We start from the raw sequence: 17695 nt of genomic DNA, 5'->3' as shown, positions 1-17695 counted from the left end.
CAAAGTCTAATAACCACAACAGCTGGCACAGCAAAACTACCTCTCTTGGTGCAGTAGTGGCACTTTTATATAGGGGGTAATCAACAGCCATCTAACTGGACTTAAAGCCCACTCAATGGGAGAAAACTCATGGGTAGCACTATAAATACAGCCAAATACACATGGCTAGAGAGGCCGCAGATCCTGAAGAAACCCTATCAGTGTCGTATCTCTAGACAAAGAAATTTCTTACTGTATGCTAAATATAGATCCTTATATTTTACAGACAAGTATACATACAGTATACCACTCATCAAAGAAGCTTCTTTTTGAAAGAGATAGAGGCTATTACAGAGTTCCACAACTGGTCACATATAGAGAATACATGTCTGAGAGATGCCCAGCCCTATGTGACACATCTACTGTGAAACCTTAACAGCTAAGGTTCATGGAACATACTGTAACAGGGGTAGAAAGAATACTAATCTCACAAGGAACGCTTCCTCATACAACAGAGTTCGAGGCACAACAGAAGGCCACAAACGGCCAAGTTTTAGAGAATAAGAGACTGCAGAGTACATGTCCCTGGATAGGACTCTTATATTAAACCTCATCTACCCATGGCTCAGGGACCATTGCAGAAAGATTATAAGAGCCAGGGTTGGTGCATGAACTTAAGGAAACGAGGCTTTCAGGCCTCTGGGAACTTGCTCATATGAACTTACAGTAATGGTGATGGCATGTACAAGCCCCATGCTGACTCAATCAGACAAAAACCTAGCATAAAACTGGGGAAATGGACAGCAGGCCCCAACCCTAGCCCAGAACTACTGGCAACTGATTACTGCTAGGTGAAAGAGAGTACATCATCTTTAAAGGAGTGACTCTAGATAGGCTGACTAGACTCTAGTAGATGAACTTGCACTGAGGGACATCCAGGTACAAATGTTTGACCAGATAGAACCAAATATATATAAGAGAATGCGTGAAATCTGGGGATGGGGGGGTGGGGAATAAGGGGTCACAGATAGGGGAAGGGTCTAAATTTGATTAAGATCTATAATATGAAATGCACAAAAATTCAATAAAAATATTTTTTGGAAAAGGATTTTCAAAATCCAAAGCCAAAGGGAACTCTTAAAATACATGACCTGCAAACAAAAGTAGCTTAAGTACTAAACTTAAGTGACAAGCTTAAAGAGAAATAAAACTCTGTTTAGCAAGTAGGTCAACATTACCTGCAGTCTGATTGTTCCCTAAAATATACAAATACCAAAATATATAAATAATATTTGTACCAAGGCATGGGTATGAGCAACAACATAACTATAATGGTGGCATACACCTTTAATCCCAACACTCAAGAAGCAGAGGCAGGCAGATCTTTTTGAGTTCGAGGCCAGCCTGGTCTACACAGCAAGTTTCAGGCCAGCTGAGATTACAAGGAGACCCTCTCTCAAAAAGACTGGAAGAAAAAAAATTCTTAAACTATGTATTTTTTGAATTGACTGTAACAAAGCAGAGTTGATTCCGTCAAAATGTTACTGAAGCTGGTCTGAGAGTGTACACCAGCAATCCCAGCACTCAGGAGGCTACATAGCAAGACCATGTCTCGAAACAAACAAAAAAAGAAGAGTCAGAGATCCAAAGTGTGAGTCGTTCTAAAGCAATAAAAGCTAAAGCTGGGCACAGCGGTGTAGGCCTGTGATGTCAGGACTTGGGGTTGAACAGGGCATTTCAGTTCTAGCCCAGCCTGGTTAACTAACAAGATCCTATCTGAAAAATTAGAGAATAAAAAAAAAGGAGAGGGGAGAGAGGCAAGGGCCGGGTGAGACCTTTTTTCTTAACTGTGAAGCAACAGAGACATCTAGTGGCTTCTTGAAAAACTGGAAATTACTAAGATATTTTCACTTGATTAAAGTTTTTTTGCTAGCAGAGACACAATACTTTCATTTATATTGGTATCCTGTCAAAGATTTTATCTGAACACTGATTTTTAAAAAGGTAAAATTTTCATTGATAGAACCGAAATCCCTGTAACAATCATAAATTGACCTTCAAAAAAGCAAGATCCAGTTTTAATTTTTGTATTATTACTATGTCAGTACAAAATCTAAATAATAGAATGCTGTTTCCTGGAGTGTAAGAACTCAGTAATTACCTTCAGGTAGAGGAAAATGAGTCTGTCCCATTTACAAACTCAGCACTGGGCCAAGACAGCATGACTAGGAGAGGAAGGAAGTAGCAACCTGAGTAGACCTGACAACAGAGTGGCTGAACTGGGCTGGACAGGGTTAGCCCAAAATGTGAGGCATTTCCCCTTTGATCCAAAAAAGTAGGAAGGACATATTGGGACACAACAGTCAAAAGCTGTCCTGTGGGCTTGCTCCATAGCACCATACACAAAAATAAAAAGTCTTACATTTATTTACCTGAGATGAAGCAGATTTGAAGAAAGTAAGTATTAATTTCCAAGTAAGGAGGTATCCCAGAACATAGCAGAAGTCCTCACTCAGCAGTTTGATGGTAACTATCTGCCCCACGGGAATACAACCCAGAACGTTCTCTAGCAGGTCCTCTTGAGCACTGAGGAGAGACATCAGTGCTTCCGGGGGTGACCTAAAAATAAATGATCAAACAGCACAGTGTTCCTACAACTTGTCACTTAACAAATTTAAGTACTTATAAAGCTTCAAGCATTAAAAAATCTTTCCCTATTTTTCCAAAAATCTTTAAAAATGTTGCCTTTTACAGATGTAATTTTAACTCACTAATGACAAGCACAGTACCTGAAAGACATGCTATAAAAGTGGGGGCACTAGATGCTAACACTTGACCCACTTGTAGAAAACAGTCACAGCTTTCTGTTTTACAGATTAAGGGGGAAAAAAGGTCACAAAGCCAGAGAAGCCAAACGATACTGGAGAAGCAAGTCCAGAAAAGCTTCCCTAACTTCCCAGACCCTTTACCATAAAGGGAAAGCAGAAGGCAAGCCTTGAACGTCATCTAACCCTCCACTTTCAGTTCATTTTATCTACTTGTTTAAAAAGTATGTCAAAAAGATCACCACAATTTATCAAAAGGACAAACTTGTAGTCATCAGACTGTATCTCTACTTGGAAACTTAACATTCACATTAATTCACAAGTGTAGGTTTATTTTCTTTATTGAATCAAACCTAAGTCATTAACATTTTCATGTGACCCTTAAAGTGAAATACTCAGTTACCTCCTTTCAAATTCTTCTCTAAAAAGCTCTAAGGTGGCTCTTCCGTTACCTCTGTGGTCTTTTTCCCTTGTGCTTCTTCCTCCTAGCTCATAAACCAGGTGCTTTCCAAGCTTCTGCGCTTCTATCTTCTCTATCTCCATCTCATGGACCAAGCCTTCCTCTTCTATAGCAAAGGTCACTTCATCTTATAAATACCTGCTCTGAAATCTCGCCACTTCTCACACTGCCCTCCAACTGTTATCTAGCTTCTGAAATGGTTCATTTCGGCTTATTTCTTTCTGCAACTTATGCTTCACCCTACTGTCAGAATTTGCTGGATGTATACTATATTTCCTATAAATGATGTCCCAGATCCTTAAAAATACCATTAGAATATGTGTGTGGGTGTGAGTGTTGTGCATGCATGTATATGTGTGCTCAAATAAGCATGCATGGGGAAGACAGAGGATGACACTCTACCAATTTCCATCTTATTCTATAGAGACAAGGTCTTCTCACTGAACCTGACACTCAGCATTAAGCTATGCTGGCTGGCAGCAAGCTCCTGGGACCTGCCTGTCTCCACTGCCCAATTCTGGGATGACAGGCACATCTGGCTATTGCTTTTATGAAGGTGCTGGGGATTCAAACTGAGGCCATTAAGCTCATGTAGTAAGGACTCTTATACACTGGGCCATTTCCCCAGTCCAATAATGCCATCTTTAAAGATATCTCTTCCCCCGCTCCCTATTGTTCTGGCCTCATTTTCTTTATTTCATTTTGGCTCTTACTGAACAAATGAGAACTTTGTGGGTTTGCTATAATCCTGGAAGTATCCTAGGTGTTGTGAAAATTGGGATGAAGGACAAAACTTCTTTCCCTCATAGAGCTTACACTCCAGTGAAGATACTGAATAGAATATTAAGTGACAAATGCTGAATCACACAGCCCTTGAACACTCGTGGCTGTGTCTTTGCCCAGGGTGTTTTTCCCAGTCTTGCTGCAATGTTGATACGAGATCTATTCTTTTTCTCAGCACCTGTCACACACTACAAAATCTATTATGGGGCAGTTCATACTAGATTTTTGTCTCCTTAACAAAAACAATGTGCTCATTCGCTATGCACTGTATTTAACCTCAGCACTTAAATTCTTTGCACAAAATAGGGGCTCAATAGATACTTGAACTGATTTATCATTTCCACAAGGACCATGTGGCCAAAAGATTTACTGAACAGTAGCAAAATAAAATATGTTTCAGGAAGTTAAAAGAGAAAAATTTTAATATTAACTTTGGATTTCATTTGTCTTACGGAGCTTTGTTTTATTTTTATCTATTTTTTTTTATGTGTATGAATGTATCGCCTTCATGTACACAGATGCACCCATATTGTGCAATTCCCATGGAGGTCAAAAGAGGGCAGCAGATTCCCCTGTAACTGGAATTAGAGGAGCTTGTTAGCCACCATGTGGATGCTGGGAATTAAACCCGGGTCCTCTGCAAGAGCAGCCAATGCTCTTAATCACCAAGCCAACTCTCCAGCCCCATCTTACAGAACTTTAAAAGGGTGTATGTGTAGAATTAGTTATAATCTCTTAAATTCAGTTTTTCTGCTTTTCAGTTGTCTAAATTCATCAGGCAAATTATAATAATTTGGTAAACCAAATTATAAAAAGGAAAGTGCAGGCTGGGGAGATGGCTTAGTGAATAAAGTGCTTGCCGTACTAGTGTGGACCCAATTTGGAAACCCAGAACCCATGTAAGGTCAGATGCAGTAGTGCACATCTATAATCCCAGTCCCAGCAGCAAGACGGAGGCAGAGAAAGGAGAGTTCCCAGAAGCTGGTGAGCCAGTAGGCCTGGCATGCACAGCAATCAACGAGAGAAAAGGCCCTGTCTTAGACAAGGTGGAGGGTAGGGACCACACCTGAGGTTATACTGGCCTCCACATCCACATCCACAGCAGGCATGCGCACATACACACGATTTAAAAATAAGAAAAAGGGATGCAAACAAACAAAAAACTTTACAAGGCAGGTTCTTCTTCTTCATCTCCGTATGACTTTAGATTATCCTGATCATACTGTGGTAATTCAGGCATCAGTCTGGAAAGCAGAAAACAAGACTACTTTTACTTTATATCAAATTGTCCATTGTTAAATTGAGTTTAAGACCAAAAAGATATACTTAACTTTGTACTTTAGTGATTTTTTTCCTGAAATAACCACTTATTACCAAGACTATCTATATATGAATTATACTGGGACAAAAGTAACTTCAAAGATCAAAAACTCATCTTCCCTGTTACTAAAATATATAATCCGGTCTCTTTTTCATTTTTCATCTGATTTTTTTTTTAATGATTAAAAATACAAACTAAAGCCAGGCATGGTGGTGCATGTCTTTAATCCCAGCACTCGGGAGGCATAGGTAGGTAGATATCTGTGAGTTCAAGGCCAGCCTGGTCTACATAGTGAGTTCCAAGTCAGTTGGGAGACCCTGTCTCAAAAAAAAAAACAAAAAAAAACAAAAAAACCCCTAAATATATACACCATGATTTCAGAGAACTAAAATATTCATTCTGCTGAGGATTCTTACTTGTAGAGCATGTGATAAGCAGCGATTTGCACAGGCCGAGCTCTGAAGAGAAGCAGCGGGGTCAGGGTATTTAGCAAAGTCTGCAGCTGCTCTGGCAAGCTTGTTTTTTGGCCAGCAACCAATCTTGCAGGAAGCTTGTGACTCAGCAGCTGATCCTTTGAGATGTATGTCAATGTTTCACACATAGGCTTCAACATTGCATTCTGAAAGGATGTTTCAGACAAATCTTTCTTTTCTCCTGATAACAAAGTCAAAAAATATATACATGTCAACAGAAAGTAATATAGTTGACTGATCAATCATCACTTAATAAAACCAAATGAAAACTAGACACAAATATTTCAAAAGTCCTGACTAGAATTGATCTGATTTTCAGTTAACCTCAACTGTTACAATCATCTTTACTGCATACTTAAAAAAGAAAGCACCTGGGGCTGAAGAGATGGCTCACAGTGGTTATGAGCATAAACTGCCCTTCTGGAGGACCCAAGTTCGGTTCCCAGGACTCACGTCAGGCAGCTCACAGGCTTGTAACTCCAAAATCAGGGGATCTGAAGGCCCTCTTCTGTCTCCTACACTTGCACTCACGTGTACATAACATACCCCTCACACTCACATATATATATATGCACAAAATCTCTAAAAATCTTTAAAACTACAAAAAAAGAAAAAAGAAAGCAACTGCTGACTAGAGAGGTTCTAGTCCCTTACTCTATGCATGCTGCACCTGGTTGACTATATATTCAACTTACAATGGTCTCTCAATGCCATGCCATTTTCAGTTAACTGTATCATAAAGCAGCAGCACAGGATGTTTCTAAAAAGTCAGGCTTATTTTAAATTTTTCAACAAGTCATTTTCAATACATATCATTATTATGATAATCCTTTTCACTTACCTATAGCAGTCACCAGAAGAGGTAAAAGCAAACTGTGGATACCTTTGGAAAAAAATTCTTTCCACTCACTGATTAGATTTACAGGAAGGTTGCCAAGGTTATATGGAGATAATGAATCAAAAAAGGCACTGAGATCACAAGCTAAATCAAAGCTGACACAGGCAAACAGCTGTATAAGTGGAACAGGGTACAATGCCTGATTCTCACTTGTTGTCTGTGGAAGCAACAGAAATGAAACAGGTGAGTAGACTTGTACCAGAATGCCACACACATAAACAGGAAAGAGAAGATACCCTTTCATCATTCTAAATTTTTTTAAAAAATAGTAGTAGTTGTTGAAATTCAGGAGAAACATATTTTTGCTTCATAACAACTTTCTTGGGGCTGGAAAGATGGCTCAGAGGTTAAGAACACCGGCTGCTCTTGCACACAACGCAGGTTCGGTTCCCATCACCCACATGGAAGCTAACAACCATCTGTAACTCCAGTTCCAAGGGATCTGACACCCTCTTCTGGTGTTTACAAATTCCTGCTTTGATTTCCCCAAAAGGATGGATTATAACCTGGAATTTAAGTCAAATAAATCCTTTTTTGTTGTTGTTGGGGGTTTTTTTTGTCACTGTTTTTTTGAAATTTTTGAGACAGGGTCTCCTTGTAGCCCCAGCTGGGCTCAAACTCACGGAGATCCACCTGCCTCTGCTTCCTGAGTGCTGGGATTAAAGGTGTATGCCACCACACCTGGCTTGGTAATTTTTTTTTTTAACTTCCAAACTTTAATATTAGGAAATCACAATTATCAATGAACAATTAATTCTGCAATGAACCTTTAAATCTGTATAGTACAGAAAAAAATAAATCAGCATTTATCAAGTACAATACATTAAATACACACTTCTAATCACCTTGAGGGCCCTCAAGTTGAACACTGAAGTCATGTTAGAATACAGAAACTCAGGGTTAGCAGGTCAAGCCTAAAACCTTAACTCACAGCTACTGATTAGGGAAAGCAGAGATTCGGACAATTCAATTCTGATAGCTATGCTGTCTCACAGCTTATTAATCTGCTTGCTTTAGTTCATAAAAAGAACACAACCTCTCAATTAGCTTATCTCACCAATTACTGTGGTGATACTGTGGGATATTTGCACAGTATGTTTTAGGACTAAGTACATCCAAAAACACCAAAAGGCTTGTCATAATAGGCTAAAAGCCTGTGTTGCAAAAATTAAAATAAGCTAATGGAAGATTTCAATAGCAATTTAGAGGTTTGATCTCTGAGTAACTAGATTCATGAAGTCACTATCATGAATGTTTATAAAGTATTTTATAGACAAGAATGTCTATAAAGTATTTTAAATGCACTTTTCACAAAAGAACTAACTGCATTCACAATTAAAAGAATGAGTAAATAGTTATGATATACAGGTGTGCACAAAGACCCAACAGATGTGATGACCTTTCAGGTTAATTTACCTCCAGCCAAGCCAACATGGAGCACATGATGAAGTCCCATTCACTCTCTGCCAAAGGGTATGAGCAGTATTTCAGAAACAGGGAAAGGAATCGAATTATTTCTATGTTTATGCCAAGTACCTCTGGACTTGCTTCTGATAGATTACTGTGATTAAAGACAAAACCAAAATAACAAAATTAAGTAGTATTAAATAATTACACATTCAATTCGAAAATATATCATTTTGAATCATATGCATAATGATGACTTAAGCATCTACTTAAAGTTTAACTCTAAGGGCTGGAGAGATGGCTCAGCAGTTAAGAGCACTGGCTGCTCTTCCAGAGGACCTAGATGCAATTCCCAGCATCCACATGCTGGCTAACAACCATCCCTAATTCCAGTTTCAGGGGCCCCAACGCCCTCTTCATACCTCTGCGGCATTACATGTATGCGGTACACTTACATGCATACAGGCTAAACACTCAAACAAATGAAAATAATTTTTAAAATTTTGAATATAAAATATGTAATCTCAGTCCACATTTTATATACGGTAGAAATAAATATAAATTAGCACCTACCAACTGAAAAGAAAAACATCTTCATGCTGTTTCTTCCAGCTCATTATAATTTTTAATATGCCATGTAATAGCTGTCCATCATCTATGCTTCTGGTTTGTAGACAAGAATTAAAGATGGCAAGATGTCCAAAAGCTCCTAAAGTAAAATTCAAAGTGAAAATGAAAATATACTTTAAACAGCTTCTACAAAACAAGTCTACTTTGAAAGGCCAAAAACTTAGGGCATAAGTTATGAACTCTGAAAAGACTTGAGGTTGGCGTGGTGCATGTGCTGTGACCCCAGAAGTCGAGTTGGGAGGGTGACGGTGGCCAGGCTAGTCTAGGCCACACAGCAAGACTCTGTCAATGAACAAATAAAAATCCATCTATTAAAAGGGTATTATAGCTGGGTGTGGTGGCACATGCCTGTAATACCAGCACTTGGGAGGCAGAGGCAGGCGGATCTCTGTGAGTTCAAGGCCAGCCTGGTCTACATAGTGGGTTCTAGGACAGCTGGGGCTACAGGAAGACCCTGTCTCAAAAAGACCAAAAAAAAGGCAGAGGGGTATTATATGACAGGGCTAGAGAGATGGCTCAGTGGTTAAGAACACTGGGTGTTCTTGCAGAAGACCTGGGTTCAAATCCCAGCACCCACATGGCAGCTAACGACTGTCCGTAACTACAGTCCCAGGGAATGTGATGCCCTCTTCTGACCTCTGCAGGCATTGCATGACACTTACCTACACATAGGCAATATACATATACACATAAAATTTTTTTAATTAAATTAAATTTTTAAAAAAGCTTAAAAAAAAGGGTATTATATGAAAGACTTAACAAATAAACTTATTGGAGCAGAGATGTGTCTCCATGCCTAGCACCTAGTAAAGAATACAAAATTGGAGGGAGGGACACAGGAAATGCATTACTAGGTTTTTAAGATAACGGGCTCTGTTTTTGATTACAGGAGTCTTTGGTACTTCTAAAAACAACAAAAAAGGCACAGCTCTTCAGTATAAAGTTAAATAAAAGTGAGAAATAGAACATATTATATATATTTAACTCAAAAAAAAAAAAAAAAAAAAACCACATATGCTATCTGGAAAGCATTCACATTACAAGATGTCCAAAATCTCCTAAAGAAAATTCAAAATGAAAATTTTAACAGTTTCATTTGTTTTGTTTTTAGCCCTGGCTGGCCTGGAGCTATGTCAAACAGGATGGCCTTGATCTCAGAGTTCCGCCTGCCTCTGCCTCCCAAGTCTGGAAATAAAAGCATGTGCCACCACACCTAGCAATTTTGAACATTTTTAAATTACACTGCTACCATAAAACATAAAGTCTCCTTTGAAAGCCAAAAACTTTCCTGAGCAGAGCCCAAATCAATGCTTCTAAAAAGAACTTACAAGAGTGAGACTAAAACAAATGACACTCACTTCCCTTCTCAGGAACCCTACCATTTCTCAAAACCCACCTTCTGGGTATCCTAACATCTACCTTAAATGCCAGCCAAACCGCATTATCTGTACTCTTCTATGAGTCTGTATGCAGGAATGCTCTTCTCTGATACACACATGTACAAACACTTACATCCTTCAACATTTAACTAGAAATTTGTCTTTTTATGAGCTTGCCATTGACACCTGGAAGCCATGGAAGCTCCTCTCTTTCTGCCATTCCCTTAACAGTACTGTTACAACATGATGCAATACTATTTTTGTCTGTCTTCTCCACAACAGAAACTGCATAGAGATGCTTACTAAATTAATAAACAAGTGAAAAAAATTTTCAACTACTACAAAACTATTATTTTTACCTTTGTATGTTCAATAATTGGTTGACTAGGGAGAAATGAGAATCAGCTTCATTAAAAAGCTCTAGGCGTAAAGCTGAGGACACAGCTGCCCACTGGTAGACTACCTGCCTAGTATGTACGAGGCCCTGGATATGATCTATATCCAGAAAAAACAGCTAAGATGGAAAATACATAATGAGAGGGTAGTGGTAGTGCAAACCTCCCCTAAGGCTCTAGCATTTCTGTTCTAAAAAAAATGTAACAGCCACTCTTCTAGGGACACTCATCCTAACTATTACCAACCTGCTATGCAACTCAAGTAGAAACAAATTAGCAGTAATTCAATTATCTCTGATACCTTTGATTTTATATATTCTGATATTCTTCTTTGGGGATGGAGAGATGGCTCAACAGTTAAGAGCACAGGTTACTCTTCTAGAGGACCAAGGTTCAGTTCCAAGCACCCACATGGTAGTTAACAACAATGTGTACCTCCAGTTCAGGGGATCTGACACCCTCTTCTGACCTCCACAGGCATTGCACCCACAGATGCACTTACATATATGGATGAAAAATACACATACACATAACATGAAAATGAACAAATAAAATAACTCTTCAATCTCAAGCAATGATTAAAGAGTTGAAATATTTATTATTCAGCAACTAACCATTGATACTGCAAAGGTCCTCTTTAGTCCAGCCCAAAAAAGCAGGTATACACTGAGCACTGAATTCTTTCTTTTCTTCTTTTGACAAAAATGGACAGAGACTTTGGATGGTATGTAAATTACCTTCTGTCAATGGGAAGAAACTGTTTAAAGAAAAAATATGATTTATTCTATATTACAGTTATTTCAAAAACTTCCTTCTGTTCAGACTACTCTACCACATAAATACTTATAAAAAAAAGAAACCATAAGACTGATGATTATGAACTCTAAATAAATACATTTTTTGTTTTGTTGCTGTTCTCTTGTCTGAGTATTTCTAGTTTTTGGATTTGTGAAAGTTTATTTATTTTTGAGGCCTCAGCTGGTCTGGAACTCACTATGTAGACCAGGCTGGCCTTGATCTCATAGAGATCCACCTGCCTCTGCCTCTGCCTCCCGAGTGCTGGTATGAAAAGCATGCACCTCACACCCAGCTATATATTTTTTAAATGAACATATGTAACCTTTCCCACAGATCTCATGGTTTGTTTTGTTTTTATTATACCAGTGCACTGGACTGGAAGGTATAACATAGTAGAGTATTTGTCTAGCATTCACAAAGCTCTGAGTTCAATAACAGCAACACACACACATACAGACAGCACAGATTGTGCAGAATGCTATCAGTGGGAAAAATGGAGAATATATATTATTGCATTTTATTCTTTGTACAGTTTTTATTCTTTGCATTACTTTTTATAATCATAAGCAAATTGAGTTACCACAAATAAAATGTCTTTAAGTTTTTAGAAATTTTAAAAACTGAAGTTCAGTTCACAATTCTATAGTGCCATAATATACACATTACTTGAGAATATTTCTTGGTATCTCAGTAAAATCAAAATATTTGCTAAATATTTTTATTAAAACATTATTAAATATTAGCCAGGCGTGGTGGCGCGCACCTTTAATCCCAGCACTCGGGAGGCAGAGGCAGGCGGATCTTTGTGAGTTCAAGGCCAGCCTGGTCTACACAACGAGTTCCAGGACAGCTGGGGCTACAGGGAGTTGACTATTAAATATTTATTAATATTTATTACAAGCCACAACTTGAATGCTGAATTTATTAGCACATTCCATCCCATCCTACAATCTACCTGTCTTAACAGTTATTGCATTCAAAAATGTATTTTCATACATTGGAAATTATTTAAGAAAAAAGTAGTAATTATTTAAGAAAAGAGGACATACCATTTCCATATACCAAACAAAGTGATTAAAGTACACTGGGAGAACAAGGGGGGAAAGGTTCCTATAGAGGATTTCCGAAGAAAAAAGAACAGCTTTATAAAATGTTGATTTTGCCAGGCATAGTGACGCATGCCTTTAATCCCAGCAGTCAGGAGACAGAGGCAGGCAGATCTTTGAGAGTACAAGGCCAGCCTGGTCTACAGAGTGAGTTCCAGGCTAGATGGGACTACAGGGAGCCCTTGTCTCAAAAAGACCAAAAAACAGTTGATTTTTTTTTTAAATAAGTACAAAATTCTATTAAGTGGTATGTATAAATGCTTCATTAAAAAAATCAAAACATTGACCAAAAACAATGTCTCAGCATCTTTAGTCATTATTTTCTTTAATTGCCTCACTTCCTAAACCTTGTTTTCTTGATCCATTATACTGTTCACTAAGCGCAGATTGCCAAAAGTTAGCAATTATAATAAATGCAAACTAAAAACATTTTAATTAAGAATACCTTTCTTTCCTTTTATAATATGGTTTTACTTCATCAGATGAAATGCTTCGGGAAAGGATCAGCTTAGCAATAATAAGAGACCAAAGTGTGCCGTTTTTCCTGGATCTAAAAAATGGGGGAGGAAAGCATATGTAGATGCATATACACAGATACAGTATACATCAATCGCCTCCTGAGTGCAGTACCCAAGGAGGCCAGAAGAGGGTATCAGATCTCCTGGAATTGGAGTCAAGCTATTGTAAGCCACCTGACATGCAAACTGGGTATCAAACTTGGTCCTCTGCAAGAGCAATTATGTGCTGTTTACCACTGAGCCACCTCTCCAGCCCAGAGTATAAAATTTTTAAACAGAGATTTTTTTTTGAGACAGGGTCTCCCTATAGCTGCAGCCAGCCTGCATTCGCTATGGAGACCAGGCTGGCCTTGAACTCACAAAGATCCACCTGCCTCTGCCTTCCAAGTGCTGGAACTAAAGGCGTGTGCCACCACGCCCGGCTTAAACACTGATTATTATTAGGATTACTTTACAGAATTAAATAAATCACTATGAGGACATTAATTCACCAAAAACGTAATACCCACCCAATCACCACTAATTACACAAAGGACTGGAAGTTTAGACTTTGAATAGTTCTTCACAACTGAACTGAGCTCTCACTCCAGGGCATCAGCATACCTGACATCCCAATAGTAGAGTGACCTCAAACTTCTGACTTGAAGATCAGAAGCTACAGCTGAGAAAGGGATGTCTCCCAGAGAACAACTGGTGATAGACTAAGGAGTACTAATAATATCCACTGAGGACAGTGAGTATTGACATGTGGACTGGTGAGAAAGTATAGGTCTGAGTGCTCTGATATTATAAACTCAAAATACTGATAAACTCCTTAAAAAAAGGAAATGCCTTCAAACAGTAAAACATCTAACTGCCATAATGTTACAAGAACTATTTTTGTACTCCATGAAGAAAAGTTCAAGGTTACAACATGAGGACACATTTACATTATAGGTGCAGATTACATACAGGTTGAATTTGGAGTAGCAGAAGGATGGGTCACATAAAACAAAATAGTATCTAGAGTCATCAGTTTCCTTTTTTTTTGCACCTGAAAGTATGGAGAGGCAAACCCAAATATCTAGCCCAGAAGATTAAATCAAATATTTAATATCCATAAAGTAAGATTTAGATCCATGCTCTTGATCAAAACAACAACATTGGGCTTATATCTTATAAGACAGCAAAGCTTTAAACAAGCAAAATAATCATTTTAAAAGGGATTCTTACCTGTTAAATAATAGTTCCAAAAGGCCAGAAGTATTATCAAGTACTGATAAGCTGTCATATGTAATATTCATTTTCTGAAGCATTTCACAAAATCCAGTTAGAGAAGCAGGTTGATTGTCAAGTTCTTCACACCACTGCAGTGAATACAGCAGTTCTAAAACTGAGAGAACAGGCACAGCAAATTATCAAGGGCACAAGGTATAAGTACTTCATATCTGTAAACTGTCAGGTGCTGTTTAAGCATGTTAAAAGCAGAGTCGGAGCCGGGCGTGGTAGTGCACACCTTTAGTCCCTTTACTCCCCAGCACTTGGGAGGCAGAGGCAGGCGGATCTTTGTGAATTCGAGGCCAGCCTGGTCTACATAGTGAATTCTAGGACAGCTGAGGCTACAAGGAGACCATCTCAAAAAGACCAAAAAAAAAAAAAAAAAAAAAAAAAAGAGTCGGAGCAAGAATGCCCTCCCTCATCTCCAAAACTCCCAGCTTAGGGGTGGGCAGGCCTCTTCAATCTAACAAGGAGAAAGAAAAACAGCAAGCAGCAAAGGTTAAAAACACTGTGTTCAGAGCCGCCACTGCCATGAACAGCGATGAGGCTTGATATGAATTGCGAATACTACCAGTAAGTGCTTTAACCACTGGTTTGCTGAGAAGTTCCTCAAAGGGGAGATAGCTCCGGGGGACCGTGCACCGACATCTTCAAGTGCTACCAGCAGTGCATCCAGAAAGCAATAAAGGAGAAAGAGATTCCTATTGAAGGACTGGAATTCGTGGGCCACAGCAAAGAAAAGCCTGGAAATTCTTCCTGACTTTCCTGCCCTGTGGAAATAGATTCGTCGCATCAGGAAACAAAGGACTCCAGATTTTATCAACTAAGACTATGAAGATGGCTGAGGGGTTTGATGCGTTTAGGAGGAAAGAACTTTTTTCTTCTTCATGTCCTCTCACTTCCAGAAGATGAACTATCACTCTTGATTTGAGATGATACTCACTTGCCCTGGCATCTTTCAGTAACTCAGTGCACTAAAATTGAACAGTTTCTTGGGGCTATGTGGCAATACATGATCTGGAATCAACTTTAACTATTCTTAGATGCAAATAATGATAAACTGGTCAAGATGATTAGGGTAGACTGACATGATTTCTGCTGAAAAGGATATTAGGTATACTATACAGGGGTCGCTGTTCATGAAAGCCGTTGGTTAGGACCTCTTTTTCCTCTCAGGGAGCTAATGCTCTGAAAAGGGATCCAGACACAACAGTTTCAATCAATGCTTGAGAATATGATTGCATTTTATATAGTAGCAGTTATTACTGTGGCATGGGTTAGCAAACTGCTTTGCTGGGTTAGGAAAGACGAAAACAGCTTTTATCAGCTCTGCCTTAACAAGATCAGATTAATGTGAAAACTTGGAGAACTGACAGGAAACTACTTCAGTGTTCACTGCATAGCTCATGGTGGCGATGGAAGAACCACCTTTTAAATTACAGATTTGCTGTTGCTAACTTTCAACTCAAGCTAATAAATTAAATCAATCTGCGTAACATTAAAAAAGACAAAATACATCTGATTAAATGGGAAAAGGTGCATATTTATTTTTGTCTACACTGTCCTATGTCTGTAATCATGAAGATGGAATAAATTCTAACATTCAAATTTTATGATTTGCCCCTGGTACTTGGTGCAATCTACAGAATACTTATTACTCTGTTGCCCCATATATGTCTTATATACTGTAGAGAGAGAGCTTTTTTATAACTTGATGAAGAGAAGATTTGTCTAAGCCTAGACAGCAATTAGGAATTTGATTTTCAGGCTAGACTGGAATTTGCAGTGAGCCACCCACCTCTGTCTTCACAGTGCTGGGATTATAGGTGTGCACCACTATGCCTAGCTTATACAAACACCTTCTTAAAATAAACTAATAGTGTTCAAAAAAAAAAAAAATTGTGTTCAGCCAGGCCTGGTGGTACACACCTTTAATCCCAGACTGAGCAGCACACGCAAAGGCAGTTGGCCCTCCGTCAGTGTGAGGTCAGCCTTAGTATACAGTGAACTCCATACCAGCCAGAAAAAAAAAATTCAAAAACATCATGGGTTAGACAAGGAGAGACCAGAGATAAATAATGCACAGTAGGCAGTATGAAAAACCAGAGGGAAATGCAATAGTTCAAAATCCCACTGAAAAATATATATACAGTATCTATCCATGAGTACATGTGTACAGCTGAAGGCTATATAGCAAGAAACAGTGCAAGAGAGGAGAAACCTCCCTGCTATGCATTCTTTTACTCCTGCTTGTTATACACTCAATAAATTAACTCATTCACAATTGAAAGCATTACTACTATAGAATCTCAGGACCATACATAGTACATTGGTGACCAGACCCTTCCAATCACTTTCACTTCTCAGTTCATTTTCTTTGTGTGTGTGTGTGTGTGTGTGTGTGAGAGAGAGAGAGAGAGAGAGAGAGAGAGAGAGAGAGAGAGATCTCACTATGAAGTCTTGGCTGCCCTAGAACTCTCTATGTAGACCAGACAGGTCTCAAATTCAGAGAGATCCACCTGCCCCTGCCTCCTGAGTGCTGGAAATGAGGCATACACCACCACAGCTTGCTCTCTGCCCATTTCCTAACTGCTGTGCTTATGTAAAAAAAAAAAAAAAAAAAAATTGGGGGCTAGAGAGATGGCTCAGTGGTTAAGAACACTGGCTGTTCTTGCAGAAGACCCGGGTTCAAATCACAGTACCCTCATGGCAGCTAACAATTGCCTGTAACTTCAGTTCCAGGGGATCTGACGGCCTCTTCTGACCTCCATAGGCATTGCACGACACAGTGTACTTACCTACATGGAGGCAATACACGAATACACATTAAAAAAAAAATGGGGCTGGAGAGACGGCTCAGCGGTTAAGAGCACTGACTGCTCTTGCAGAGGTCCAGGGTTCGATTCCCAGCACCCACATGGCAGCTACGAACCGTTCTTAACTCGAGTTCCAGGGTAATCCAAAGCCCTCTTCTGACCTCCTCGGCAATGCACGACACAAGTGTACTCACATACATGCAGGCAATACACTCATATACATAAAATAAAAAATATTTTTAAAAAAATTGTTAGCCAGTGGACAGTGACAGAGATGGCAGAGTATGGAGCCTCTAGTGGGAGAGGAAGTCTGTCTATCTGACGAGTTTGTATACATGCTCAATGCCGAGGAGCTCAGAAGGGGGGTGACTGTGACCAGTGATAGTCATGCATACAGAGATTAGAAATGCATGTGAAAACGTCTCAATGTCAATTGCTTTGAAATGAATTCTTCTGTATGAAAAAAAAAAGTTGTGCTGTAAAATATTCCTTGAGAAATATTTATAATTCTATGAGAATGTAAATAGTTTCACAGTAATTGTTTTTCAGTTAGAATATTCTAACTTAATTGCAGCGCAGTCTCTTTAATTTCTTGTTCATTAATTTTTAACTAACTTCATAAAAGAATAAGAATAAAAAAAAAATATGAT

At 38.8% G+C, this 17695-nt stretch overlaps 1 protein-coding gene across 4 annotated transcripts in view; it reads right to left on the bottom strand.

Annotated features, from left to right (window-relative positions):
* Positions 1–17695, bottom strand: part of Ltn1 (listerin E3 ubiquitin protein ligase 1) — a 63562-nt gene that overhangs the window by 13752 nt on the left and 32115 nt on the right. For all 4 annotated transcript variants that reach the window (XR_001872512.2, XM_017798906.2, XM_029564907.1 and 1 more), the window contains exons 17-25: positions 14185–14344; positions 12900–13004; positions 11165–11307; positions 8720–8855; positions 8156–8300; positions 6683–6896; positions 5785–6022; positions 5217–5291; positions 2412–2598 (exon numbers count right to left, since the gene is read on the bottom strand). Coding sequence is in view for 3 of the 4 variants with exons in the window: in XM_017798906.2 (XP_017654395.1) it covers positions 2412–2598; positions 5217–5291; positions 5785–6022; positions 6683–6896; positions 8156–8300; positions 8720–8855; positions 11165–11307; positions 12900–13004; positions 14185–14344 (1403 nt within the window). In the remaining variant the exon portion in view is untranslated. The remainder of the gene's footprint in view (positions 1–2411; positions 2599–5216; positions 5292–5784; positions 6023–6682; positions 6897–8155; positions 8301–8719; positions 8856–11164; positions 11308–12899; positions 13005–14184; positions 14345–17695) is intronic.

Source organism: Nannospalax galili, unplaced genomic scaffold (genome assembly GCF_000622305.1).
Source record: "Nannospalax galili isolate Female #2095 unplaced genomic scaffold, S.galili_v1.0 scaffold136, whole genome shotgun sequence".
Taxonomy (NCBI): Eukaryota; Metazoa; Chordata; class Mammalia; order Rodentia; family Spalacidae; genus Nannospalax; species Nannospalax galili.
Note: the sequence above shows the minus strand (reverse complement) of the source record. Positions and strands in the feature narration are given on the sequence as shown.